Source organism: Sorex araneus, chromosome 1, assembly GCF_027595985.1.
Source record: "Sorex araneus isolate mSorAra2 chromosome 1, mSorAra2.pri, whole genome shotgun sequence".
Classification (NCBI taxonomy): Eukaryota; Metazoa; Chordata; class Mammalia; order Eulipotyphla; family Soricidae; genus Sorex; species Sorex araneus.
The window spans coordinates 264,041,614-264,055,623 of NC_073302.1; the positions used below are offsets into that span (position 1 = coordinate 264,041,614).

Genomic DNA, 14,010 nt, shown 5'->3' on the forward strand with positions numbered 1-14,010 from the left:
AGCAACCCTATAAAAGCAATGACTAAAATTAAAGCCAAGAGGCTATACCTTGAAGGGAAGGCTGGCAAAGCAGTTGTCAACCTGCACAGTAGAGGGGGTGGAGTCATTAGCTAAAGAAGAGGGCACTGCCAAAGGCCAGGAGTCACCATATGGTAGGCATAGCCAGCAATCTTCGGCCAGGGTGGGGTTAGTAACATTCAATGCCGAATGTGTGGCGGCCAAAATGTTCTCAGTACTGGGATCCAAATCCATGCCCCGGGGTTTCGGGAGTAGCAGGGGATGATATTCAATCTGAGGATACTGGGCAAGAATCAGCTGTTGAATTTTCTGCCCCACTTCCACCTCCCAGACCACATCAGTAGGCCCTCCATCGGAAACGTGTAAGGGGGCTCGCATGGGCCAGCATGCATCTCTTCCCACTGGGGCCGTGCATGAGGCAGCAGCATACTTAGGGTTCCCTCTGCTGGAGGGGACGACTGACCAGTCACCCCCGAACGTTCCCTCGTAAGACATATAGGGCCTTGCAGTAAAATACTTCTTTCCTCCTAGGGTACATTCAGAATAGCTGTCATAACACATAGCATTCATCTGGTCTACCATTACACAGTTTGTAGGACAGGGATCCCCCGTTTAGTGAGCCTGGGCTTATCCACACATTGCCAGGACTGTGTAAACCCGCCGCCAGTTAGGCTACCGAGCATGGCTAAGTATGCAGTCCGAGTCCCACAGTCCACTGATTGTGAGAATTTTTCTGGGCGTGCTCTCTGATGTCCTCCACGGCAATCACACGGGGTTCCATACAGCGTCGTCAGAAGGTCGGACGGGTTCCCAGGCCTGCCCAGGCCGGCCAATGCGGGACTCGCCATGGTCAGGAGGTGAAGAACGGGCAGCCATCGAGGTAAGGACCGGGCCACTTGCTTCATGGCCTCTGAAAAGGAAAAGAGAGTCCCTCTCAGGGATCGACCCTGGAGTCATCATTTCCCAACGCTTCGCCTGACTCCTCAGAGGGAGGGGCATTGGGGGATGGTTGCCTCAAGGGGCGGGTTAGGCGCTCAGGGATCCAAAAAGGCTGGGCTGCCTCTTGTGGAAATATACAAACCGCGCCTCTGGATTTTATAAGGACAGGGTCTGGGCCCTTCCAAGTGTTATCCAGGACATCCTTCCATTTGGCCAGGGCGGGTGAGGCCCTTGGGGGTGTTACATGCCTGTCAGCAGCGGACTCGCCAGCATCGTCCAAATTCAAAAAATTAAGTACAAACGAGGCCAAGGCAAGGGTGCTTCTGGGAGACCCTATATGATCCCATCCCCCTTTTAATTTATCCAAGTAGGTTTTGAGTGTTCTATGTGCCCGCTCCACCATGGCTTGGCCCTGAGGGTTATAAGGGATGCCCGTCACGTGAGCGACTTGCATATGTGCACAAAACAGGCGGAATTTCTGGGAAGTATACGCAGGGCCATTATCAGTTTTCAGCACCCGAGGTTTACCCCAGGCGCTCCAGGCCTCCAGGCAGTGTTGGATGGCATGGGTGGCTTTCTCTCCCCCTAACGGGGTGGCCACAATCACACCGGAACAGGTGTCTACTGAGACATGTACAAATTGGGTCTTGCCAAAGCTAGGGACGTGGGTGACATCCATCTGCCACATGTGTAAAGGCCTAAGGCCCCGGGGGTTAATACCCGTGTTCCTGACGGGGAGGTACCGAACACAATTTTTACAGCTGGCCACAATCTCCCGAGCTTGCTCTCGAGTGATCTTGAACCTGTGTACTAGGGTGCCTGCGGTGACATGGAATTTGTCATGGAAAACGCGGGCTTGCTCCTTTGATTCTATCAACATGACCAAAGGGCGGGTGGCGGCATCTGCTAGGGCGTTACCCATTGCCATAGGGCCAGGGAGAGATGAATGTGCACGAATGTGTGTGATAAAAATGGGATTGCACCGCAATAAAAGGCAGCTTTGTATTTTCCTAAAAATCTGGGAGACAGGGCTCCGATCCTTGATGAGCCCAGCAGTTTCTAGGACCTTCAGGGCATTCACTACATACACGGAATCAGATACCAAATTCAGGGGTTCAGGGAAGCGGGCAAGAACTTCAAGCACTATTTTACATTCCACTATTTGTGGGGAGCGTGGGCCGTAATTCCTACGGACCACCTGTCCATTAACTGAATAGGCCCCTATACCTGATTTGGAGCCATCTGTGTAAACGGTGGTCGCCCCAGGTATGGGGTGTTTTACGGTAACCACGGGAAAGATCAATGAATGTAAGGCAGCAAAACGGGCTAGAGGGTGCTGGGGGAAATGGTTATCCATTTCTCCCATAAAAACTGTGGCTAAGATTGACCAGGAATCCTGCTCAGCCATCAATATCTGGCGCTGTTGTGAGGTGTAAGGAACAATCAATTTTGCTGGATGGAGTCCAAAATGTTCAAGAGAACGTTGAAGGCCCTTCAGAGCCAATTCAGCAACTGCAGCGGGGTATGACACGATACTCCTAGAGGGGGAGGCATGGGGATGAATCCAAAGAAGGGGCCCCTCCTGCCACAGTGCGGCGGTGGGGATGCCCTCTGTAGGGAAAACACACAACTGCCAGGGCAGGTTGTAATCTATCCTTGTTAACTGCGCCTTGCCTATGGCCTGTTCAATCTTTTGCAGCACTGCTCTCCCTTCCATCGTGAGTTCCCTCGGAGAATCTAGAGCGGGATCCCCTTCCAGAGTTTTAAATAGAGGAGCCAATTCACTGGAGGGGATCCCCAGGGAGGGGCGCAGCCAATTGATGTCTCCCAAAAGCTTTTGAAAGTCATTTAATGTGCGGAGATTCCGCAATTGTATATGGACCCGCTGAGGGGTAATACATTTTGGAAATATTTTAGCTCCTAAGAAGGACCCGGTATCCGAGAACTGAATTTTTTCGGGGGCCAATTGCAGGTTCCATATTTCAAAGGAGTCCTGTAAGACTCTGAATGCCTCCTGTAGAATGTTCTTATCATGAAAGGCCATTAAAACATCATCCATATAATGTATAACATAGAGCTGAGGAAACTGTATCTTAAGTGGCTGTAAGGCACGTTGTACATACAATTGACATATGGTGGGACTATTAGCCATGCCTTGGGGTAAGACTTTCCATTGATATCTAGAATCAGGGCCCTTATGATTGATTTCTGGGATGGTAAACGCGAAGCGAGGGCGATCCGCAGGGTGTAAGGGGATGGAAAAGAAACAATCTTTAATATCAATGATATATAAATACCAATTAGCGGGTATTGCAGAGAGCAGGGGAAGGCCTCGCTGCACAGGGCCTAGCACTTCCATTTGGACATTAATAGCACGGAGGTCGTGTAAAAGCCTCCAGCTACCAGATCGTTTTTTGATGACAAAAACCGGTGTGTTCCATGGGGAGGTAGAAGGCTCAACACATCCCCTCTTTAATTGTTCTGCTACAAGAGTCTTCAGGGCTTGGAGCTTATCCATAGGCAGGGGCCACTGAGGCACCCAGACCGGGGATGTCGTGGTCCAGGGAATAGGCAGCTCCTCCCCAGTGGCCCTGACTAAAAACCCAGCCCCTTCCTATCGGTCTGCCCCTCCACTTGTAAAGGTGTTGTTATGCCGTTCGATTTCCTACCTAGACCCTCGCCAGGATGATATCCCATCTTATGCATCCTCTGCTGAACCTTTAGGGAGTAGTCGGTTGTTAAGACCATGCCCATCGCTACTAGCACGTCTCTACCCCATAGGTTCACGGGGAGCGGCAACACATAAGGTGTGAAAGTCCCTTCCTTCCCTTCCTCACTACGCCAAGGGAGCAGCTGCGTACTCACATCAGGGCTCTGTGCATAACCTAGGCCCTGGAGCGCATGGTCCGTCTTCACCAGTGGCCAGCCCTTTGGCCACCAATGAGAGGAGATGATACTGCGGTCGGCGCCGGTGTCTAAGATGCCTTCAAAGCGCCTCCCATGGATGGTGAGCGTTAACTTAGGCCTCTCAGTCAGATCTACCACCAAGAAGGCCTGCTCTGGGCTCATCGTCGATGTTCTCATCGGACGGGTCTGCCTGGGGTCCTGAAAAGCAGCTGGGAAAAGGATAACCTGGGCTATCCTATCGCCTGCTTTGATGACAAAGGTTCCCGTGGGGCAAGAGCAGAGAATAGTGAAATCGGCCTGACCCAAATCCAGCACCCCCGGGAAAACAATAAACCCAAGTTTGGTTAGGGTGTTTCGTCCCACTAGAATGCCAAGGCAGCCGGAAGGAGCCTTGGCTGACAAAGTAGCCGGAACAGCCTGCACCCCAGACTCTGGGGTTATGGTGACGGTGGCGGTGGCACGGAGGTCCAGTTGAGTGACTCGGAGGGGGGCTGGAGAGTGGCCCCTTCCTTGACGAACCTGGTCCCATATTTGTTCGGGCCCTGGGTCCGAGGGCCCCTGAAGCCGTTTTTTGACTCAGTGGGGTGCAAGGGAGGAAGTAATTGGCCCCGGGAGTTCCTAACGGAGCGGCATTGTTCTGCAGGGTGATTCCCTTTTCCACAGCGGGAGCATAATCCGTGGGGGGGCCTAAGGGCTGGACAGTCCCTTTTAAAGTGACCCGGTTTTCCACAATTGAAACAGGTCCTGTCCTTACGCGGACCGGACGCAGGGGGGCGCTGCGCACGAAGAATAGCAGCGGCCAAACCCTCATTTGAGAGAGGGCCTCCAATCTCTCGACAAATTTTTAGCCAATCCTGGAGCCCCTTGCCTTTCCGTGGGGCGATAGCACTCCTGCATTCCTTAGTGGCCTGCTCGAAAATCAATTGTTCTAGGAGGGGGGCGGCCATATCAGAGTCTCTGAAAATACGGGCCGCTGCATCAGCCATCCGAGCTACAAAGTCTGAGAAGGGTTCCTGGGGGCCCTGAACAATCTTAGTGAGTTGGTTGCCCGACTCCCCTTTCGCTGAGAGTCCCTTCCAGGCCTTGATGGCCAAGGAGGAGATTTGCGTGTATACCCCCCAAGGGAAATTTATTTGATCATCAGCATGCACTCCCTGTCCGGTAAGCAAGTCAGCAGTCCATGCATGATGTGCAGCCTCCTGGGAGTTGCGATTTACACGGGCTTGGTCTTGGGCCGCATCATACCAGAGGGCTTTCCATTCTAAAAATTTCCCCTTACTGGGGAGCGTGGCCTTGGCCACGTCTTGCCAGTCTCGGGGGGTCATCCTATCCCGGGCCAGTCTTTCAAGTAGGGAAATGGTATAATTGGCATTGGCCCCATATTTTCTGACCGCTTCTGCCAACTCTTTAATCTGACTGAATTCTACCTGAGCATGAACTCTTCCATTCCCATCTCCCTCAAAGACAGGAAAGGCTAGTCTCATCTGCCTATGTAGGTCAGCAGAAAGTAACGATGTTTGGGATGCATGGGCTCCTTCCGTTCCCCGTGCCTACGGCGGGGGAGGGGGAGCCGAGGGTACGGGGCGCGGTAAGTGCGCTCTGCTGCTTCGGTTTCGATTACAGAGGTCAGGGGGGCGATAGCATGCCGCTTCGTAGCGGTGTGCCGCTTTGTAGCGTGCCGCTTCCTGGTCTAGAATTTGCTCTTCTTCAGAACTCGAAAGGGAGTCTTCTGAAGAGCTCTCCTTGGGTTTCAGGCTGGCTGCAGCCATATCCCCCCAGGGATAGATTTTCCTTGGCCCACCCGGCCTAGAGCAAGTTGTGTAAACTGTGGGGGGAGGTGTGGCCTCCTCCTCTCCCGCCTCATTCTCGCCCCCTCCGGGCGGTCCTTTTTCCTTGGTTGCAAGTACGCAAACTGTGGGGGGAGGTGTGGCCTCCTCCTCTCCCGTCTCATTCTCGCCCCCTCCGGGCGGTCCTTTTTCCTTTGTTGCGAGTGCGAGGGGTGAGGACTTTCCCCTCCCCCTTCCCTCGCCCTTGCCTCCATCATCGGGCAATTTTTTTTTCTTAATCCCGGGTACCCTTTCATGCGCGCTTAATCTTTCCGACCGCTCGGTTTCTGACAGACTATCCTGGACCCTTTCTAAAATTTGCCGAGTCTCACTGACGACCAGGGAACAAGCCTCATCCTCTAGACAGTTTTTGACCATCTTCCATATAGCCTTAGTGCCATTTCTTAACGTGCCCTTCTTATGTTCTGCATCTAGGTCCTTCCCTAGCTTGTTCCAACAACGGAGGGTAAGGGACCCGGAGACCGCATACCATGGAGCAACACGGTCTACTTCCTTAACAAAACTGTGCAGTGTCTGGCGGGCAATACGAATGTCCCTTTGACGGAGGAGATCGTTAAGCGTCTCCTGCACAGATTGCGCGGTCCCCATGATGGTTGGGACCGTATTCCCGAGCCCTCAGTCCGCCAAGCACGGCTGCTTATCTACGTCAGGCTGACGTGCGGCGGCAGCGTCCCAACAGCAGAAGCAGAACAAAAGCACAATACTCAGAAAGAGGACAAAGAATGCTGCCACCCCCTAGGTCTCAGGCATACCTCTGGCAACGAAATCAGGCCGTAGTCTGCTTCTCCGAGCCACCCCTCGGTTTCTGACAGACTTATAGTCTGCCTCTCCGAGCCATCCCGTCCTGCAGTTCTGAACCCTCCCTTCGGAACGAAGGGGCCTTCCCCAAGGTGCGAATGAAACTTACCCGTCGTCCCGGGTTTCGGCACCAGTTGTAAGTCGCGTTGTCGCAGTTTCCCTTCGCCAGCAAAGAGAGACGACACCGGTTGAGGGTCCTTCTGCAGCAGTTTATTGGAGATCTCCACACTTACACAAATGGGGGAGGAAGGCCCCGACCCTCAGAGCGATACCCTTTTTATAGAGAAGACCCCTCACTTCTGACGTGTTGCTCGCCAGTTGGCTGCCTTCCAATCACCCCATGGGGGGCGATGCCGGGGCCCGCGCTCTGGAGGTTATTTATTACCTAGGGCAGCCGGAGTCGGCGCCATCTTTGCTCCACGTGCTCTGGCTCCCTACACATATTAAAGTATTTGTCCTATTAATGGGGCTGGAGCGGTGGGCATTCGCCTTGCACTTGGCCAACCCCTGTTGATTTCCTTCACCCCTCTTGGAGAGCCCAGCAAACTACTGAGAGTATCTCGCCCACTGGGCAGAGCCTGGCAAGCTGCCCGTGGTATAATCAATATGCCAAAAAAAAATAGTAACAATAAGTCTCACAATAAAAGACGTTACTGGTGCCCGTTTAAGCAAATCGATGAGCAATGGGATGACAGTGACAGTGACAGTCCGGGGTAATGAATGCAGGTTACTTCAAACTGCTTCATTACTAAGCATCTCAGTAAACAGTAACAGTTTCAGGTACTCCAAGTATGCATAGCCTGTGCTCTGTGTTTTGGATGTTCCTTTCATTAACATAAACTTCCATTTCTTTGGCTTGTTTCTTTAGCTCATTTTATTGATATTTCCAATAAAATATTAAAATGATATTTCTAGCAATATCATTTCATGAGGCAGTAGAATTTGGATGCTGTGGAGCCAGATGAAGGGCAGCGGTTTCCCCTGGTGGCCAACATACTTGAAAGAAAAAAAAAACGTTGCCGCAGGCAGATTCTTTCTATATAAATTCTCTTGGAAAGTAAAAGGAATTCACTTTGCTCTTCTTACTATTACTCTAAGGTATTTGCCAAAAGGAAAGGATGCAGATAAAGAGTAGAGTTCAAAATGCACTTTTTGAAAACACCTTCTAAGGGAGCTTTTCAAATCCCTTAGCTACATTTACTTATAACTTTGCTAGGATTTGATACGGTTTAGGTTAAGAAAGATAAGTCTTTTGTGACAAGACATTTTCCCTATATAATAGGCTCCCACTGATCAGGGGGTAGGGGGCAATTTTCAGATGAGAAATATTGCTTATGCTGTAAAAAAAAAACAAATCTTAACAGTGGGAGGAGTGCCAATTTACCACACACTAGCAGTCAGTACCAGACATTCATGTTCTAAGGTTTCAATTTCTATCACTTGTAAAATGAATATGAAAATAATTATACATTTTAGAGTCACCCCAGAGAAAAATCAGTATCACACCTTCAAGCATTAGAATAACACTTTACCTATAACATGTATAAAATATCTCTGCAATATTTAGTAAAAGATAAAAATCTTTATTTTTCTCTCACTGGTTTGTCATTTTCATTTCTCTGGATTATTTGAAATAATACTATGAATTTTGCATTCAAATTAAAAGAACATAAGTACCATGTAATAAATAAAATCAGTGATACATTTTAAATAACTGCTGATTAAGGAAGTAGTGAGGTAATGGGCATAAATAAACAGGCACACACACACACAAATAACCTACATACATCTAATGTACCCATGAATTAAAATAGAAATAAAAACGGAAATGCGTGCGGTGTTTAATTTAATATGGTCCATTCATTCATTCTAGAGGTGTTGATGTTAAATAAAATATTATTTTTGTGTGTTTATGTGAGAAATGAAAACCCCAATTTTAAGAGTAATAAACGATAAACAACCCAGTTCAAGGAAAGAGAAAGAGGGAGAGAGTATGAGAAAAAGAAAAAGAGAGAGAGAGGTTTTACCCATTGTTTATGCATTGTTCAACTTTTGTGCCTTTGAGCCCCGCCCCTCCCCCCGTGGGAAACAAATGCTAAATACCCTCACTGACACACTAAGAATTAGTGTTTTGTTTTATTTAATCAACTATTGATTTAAACCAATTACATCAACCAATCAGACTAATACCTAAAATTAGTCATTACAATATTCCTTGCCATTAGGTCAAATGGCTTGAAAAAATGTACACTCACACACCCCATATGGTTACAATTATAGAAAATTAAATTTAAAAATTGTTTTATTATAAACGGTGATCATCAAATTTTAAAATGCTTACACCAGGAGCCAGAGAGATAGTAAAGAGGGTAGGGCTTCTGTCTTTCATACAGCCAAACAGGGTTTAATCCCCAAACCATATGTAGTTTCCTGAGGCTTCCAGGAGTGATTCTTAAGTGCAGAGCGAGGAGGAGATGCCTGAGAACAGCAAGAAGAAGAAGGAAGAATGAAGAAGAAGAAAAAGAAGAAGAAGAAGAAGAAGAAGAAGAAGAAGAAGAAGAAGAAGAAGAAGAAGAAGAAGAAGAAGAAGAAGAAGAAGAAGAAGAAGAAGAAGAAGAAGAAGAACAACAACAACAACAACAACAAGAGGAAGAACAAGAAGAACAAGAAGAAGAGGAGGAGGAGGAGGAGGAGGAGGAGGAGGAGGAGGGGGAGGAGGAATAAATGGTTTTATATGCCAGGTAAAATATTGATATTTAGCTATTTGGTAAATTACTGGTTCAGATAAATGCTTCCACATAAGAGAATTTACCCTTGCAATTTAAAGCAAAATATCACTTTAATATATTAGCTAATTATCAATAGCTTCAAATGCATGAGAAAATTAGAATACCTGGGTTGGGAGCAATATACTGTGGATGGGGCAATTGCCTTGCATGTGGCCAATCCGTGTTTGATCCCCAACATCCCTTATGGCCCCCCTAACACCACCAGGAGTGACTATTGAATGCTGCTGAGTACAGGGCCAGGGGTAAGCTTTGAGCATATCTGGTAGTGGCCAAAACCAGAACAAAATAAAACAAAGCAATAAAAGAGAATTAGAGGTCATGATATATGAACTGTAAATACACATAAAATTAAAACAGGGTACATTTTTTTCTCTATGAAAATTAAAAGACAGCCCCTATTTAAAGAGCATTCACCTTAAAATTTATACTAATATTAACAATTATTTCTCTTAAATTTGTATAACTTATTTTGACAACATAAAAGCTTTTTGTCATATTTGCTACTCAGGAATATCTAAAAAGCTCAGGAGGAAGTTTATTTAAATATAAGCATTAGGAAGCTAGTGTTTCCTACCTCCTGATTTCAATGGAAGGGTAGCTGCCAAACTTCACTGACTCCAGAGCTGAACTCAAAGTTGCAGAACTATCTCCTGTGGCAAAGATAGGAGAACTTCGTTTTTCCTCTGAAAAAAAGCCAATTAGCTAACACAGATGGTCACCTCAATTTCAGGTGAATCTAGTGTGAGCTGTGTGTGACAAATGGTGCTGTCAAGTCCTTGTTCTTGAGGGCTAGGTATTGCTTCTCTTGAGAACAAGTATTAATGAGTTGTATCTGCTCAGCTATATGAAAGGATGAGCTTTCTTTCTGTCTTTGCAATTTCCTAGCAAATTGCCTGTACTGTGCATCACTTCTCATTGAACACTTACTCATTAATATATATTTTCTCTGCTACTTTGTGGAGAATTTTTTTCTAGGTTGAGAGACGTTTTTGCTTTAAATTCTCCCTCTTTAACAATTGATAAAATAATTTTATTCAAGTGTTCAACTGTGAGTGAACTAATATTTTCGGTGTGCCTCATTGACTTGGGTACAAACAGGTTCTGGTGCATATACTGGCATTGGTGAATCTGAAGGAAGAAGACATGAGACTCATTACTCTTAGAAAAGGAAAAGACCTTGTGCAGGAGTGATAGTATAACGGATAGAATATTTGCTTTTGAATGAGGCTAACCCATGTTTGAGGTCCACCCACATCCTCCCAGGAATGATTCCTGGATGCAGAAGAACCAGGAGCAAACCCTGAGTACATGCATGGGCCTCAAAAAACAAAGAAAAAACAATGAGGAAAAGCCTGAATATTTATTTTCATGATTCTACACACACACCTTGACAACTTATATGAATGATAAAATATCACTTTGAGTTCTAAATGATGGAAAGCTGGAAGAGTACATTTTCGCTTTCTCAGTGTGAGGAAACAGAACAAAATATGATATATCAAAAGTGCTAGTTTTATTTTTCAAAACAGTGATCACTAATATTCACTACCAGACTCAAAAATGAAAACATCTTATATTCTTTTTCATTTTTGTTTCTATTAAATAATATCAGCAACATACCTATAATAATAGCAAACAGATAAACAAAGGTAAACATGCAATTGATACACATCTACAAATTGAATCGAAGATTTAATTGAAGATTTAGACCTTTAGATTAACTTCTCTATTCTTACTACTTATTCTTGTAGGAAACAAGTTGGGAAGGTCGAAGAGTAAATAAAACCTGAGAATCATGTACTGGGATTGAATGGCCACGACTACCACCCTGAAATACTATGTAGAATAAAATCTATGTCCACTTTTTAGGAATCATTGCTGAATCTTTTATTATTATTATTATTATTATTATTATAGCAATGTACCTCCTTCTCTAAATATTAGTAGTGTTGCTGAAATAAAAATTATAAAATGTATAGCATTTAATTTTACAATATGTGATAAAAAAGCAGATGTAGCATGATAAAAAGTGACAAAGTAGAAATTATGTCGACAATTATGTTTATAACATGATATACAAGTGACAAAGCTACAATTATGTCCTGAAAGAATTTTATATATGAATACTTTCAGTGATTGATCGAAAACAAATAAACCAAGAACTTAATGAACTTTGAGGAAATTACATTGCCAAAAATGTTATAAGCCTGGGCAATAAGAAACAAAGTATTATTTAATGATTTTTAAATGCCTTAATCTTCTCACCACTGGCAATAGGAGTGAGCTGCAAATGCTTTGACTCCCCAAAGAGCATCTTTAGTACATGCTCTTCAATCTGATCATAAAAGATTATAGATAGGGAAGTCATAAAGACTTAATTTAAAGCCATCCCATGGTGAGTCAACGTGGCCAACAAGGAATAAATTAACTGCCTATCTGCTAAAATTCCTAAACCTTAAACCTAATCATTGGAAGATACTGCTTTGTGATATGAACTTCTGAAGCTCTATGGACTTCCTGGAGAGACAAGAAAAAAAGCACTAAATACACAGGTCGTTGTATACCTCAGGTCAGCATACTAGTACATACTAATGCATGTACCTTAATACTCTGAATTTTTGTAGAAGGTAATGTTATTAGGAGACATTGATTTAGGCATCAGGAAAAAATGCGAAGAATGGAAGCAGGTAAGTTGAGGAAAATCAATTGAAAATATATTCAGTAATTTTATCAGAACTCAATAATATTTTATAGAAGTATATACTTTGTAGATTAATATATCTTTCTAATTTTTGCTTCATTGTGTATAGTACTATGCATACTTAGAACTTATTACAGATTTAGAGAATATTCCTATAGGTTTACATGATGCTATGGGTCATTTTGAAATATTAAAAAACTGTGACCTTTGATTTTTATTAAAATTAACTTTTGGTACATGATAACAATTTTTAGACTATATGAACAATCAAAACAAAGATTAAAGGTTTTGGTGTTGGTATGAGAAAATAAAAGTACAAATATGCCAATAACATTAATATTTAATAAATATCAGATATTCTGAATCTGCCCAAAGTTTTATTATCACATTTAACATTTTAGGATCAAACTATAGCCATGTTAAAAATGATGGTAAAATTGCTAGGTTCATTTAGGCTATTTGATATATGTAATTGAAAGATAAGATGTACCCAGAAAAACAATCCAAAGCATTCAGAGAAGCAGACTATAACCATTAGTAGATTATAATTTGATTGTGAATATGGCTCTCATATAATCATTATGCTTTATACAAAGCATTATACCCCATATATATTTGTCTAGTATATTATTATCTATACAAATTAATGCATTCACACTTCAACTGAAAAAAATCCTAAGTGTAACATATCTCCAGATCTTTTTCAGGAAGAAAAAAACAAAAAAAAAGATAAAAAGAAAGAGAGGAAGAAAAAAGAAACAAAGAAAGAAGGAAGGATAGAAGAAAGAGAGAAAGAATAAGTTGATTAAAGTTTAATTTAATCCATGAAAACTATTGTGTGATAGCAATTATTAGCAGGAATGATATTATTTAAAAGCTATTATATGCAATATAATAGAATTGTCAGGAAATAGTTTTATGGAATGTGTTTACCCAATCAAAAGAAAATAGAAGTCTATTTAATTAAAACTTTTACGTTTCAAGAATGAGATGTTATGTAATAAGGATGCTAAATCAAAGCAGAAAATTTTCAGATATAAACAACAACAATGTATGATTTGTAAACAGTAAATCTTGCTTTCTAGGAATGTTCAACACAATCTTTTTAAGTAATCATTTTTTTGGAGGCGTTTTGGCTAACTAAAGTTGTGTTTAACAAACCATTTAAAGAAGGGTATATGCAGTAGAATAGTACTTAAGTGAATATATTTTAAATAATTTAGGTGAGTTTATGACAAAATGGATATCTCTCACTAATAGTTTTTGATATACACAGAATTGTAGTTTCCATTATGTAATAGAGATAAATTATTAGACATACATAGTGCTTAATTCACTTAATACTCTAAGAGTTCTGCACCCAAGCAGAACTCTTAGAGTAAAATAAGTATACTAATGCAAATTAAATAATAAGATCCAACCTTTGTTGATTTAAAATAGAGTGACTTTTTTGAAATTGTTAAAATAATTGTTTTGTAAAAAAAAAATTCTGTATATGCTGCTACTTATAGTTGCTGTTTTCTTTTTCTTAAAGATTTACTTAGTTGCTTCTTTTTGCACTTTTTTGTCAAAAATTATCACACTAATTATATATATATATAGTTGTGAGGTAGCTGTGAAATTCACAGTGAGAGCTTGAGAAGGTACAATGGAATCTGTCTATGACCCACAGCAACAGTGGGTGATGGAAAAAGAAAAATCATGCATGCAGAGCCATGGCAGCGTCTAGGGGAAACTCACCTAGAATTTGCCAGTACCTGAGACTAGATTTAATTGTAAGCAAGAAAGCATAATTTTATGGCACTGATTTTCTATTCATTTAGAAGGAATATGTGGTAAATACTGTTTATTTTCTGTCCAGACAAGTATGACAAATTAGTAGGGATCAGGTAGATTATGAGCATCAGAAATTTTTTTCACAGGAAGGAGAGTGCCCTCTTCTATGCCATAGACTTTTACTGTGTCTTCCCAACATTCAAGGAGTGATCTGAGTTCATTTATCTTTTTACCA

At 43.1% G+C, this 14,010-nt stretch overlaps 2 protein-coding genes across 2 annotated transcripts; both read right to left on the reverse strand.

Moving 5' to 3' along the window:
• Positions 1-3,552: 3,552 nt before the first annotated feature.
• On the reverse strand, positions 3,553-4,026 carry LOC105943081 (endogenous retrovirus group K member 7 Pro protein-like). The gene has a single exon (XM_012933237.2). It carries the CDS (start codon positions 4,024-4,026, stop codon positions 3,553-3,555), a length of 474 nt encoding a protein of 157 aa, XP_012788691.2.
• Positions 4,027-4,301: 275 nt separating this feature from the next.
• On the reverse strand, positions 4,302-6,299 carry LOC129402170 (igE-binding protein-like). Its single transcript, XM_055127584.1, has 2 exons — positions 6,013-6,299; positions 4,302-5,352 (listed from the first exon to the last, which is right to left on the reverse strand). The coding sequence occupies exons 1-2, from the start codon at positions 6,297-6,299 to the stop codon at positions 4,302-4,304; spliced, it is 1,338 nt and encodes a 445-aa protein (XP_054983559.1).
• Positions 6,300-14,010: the final 7,711 nt, after the last annotated feature.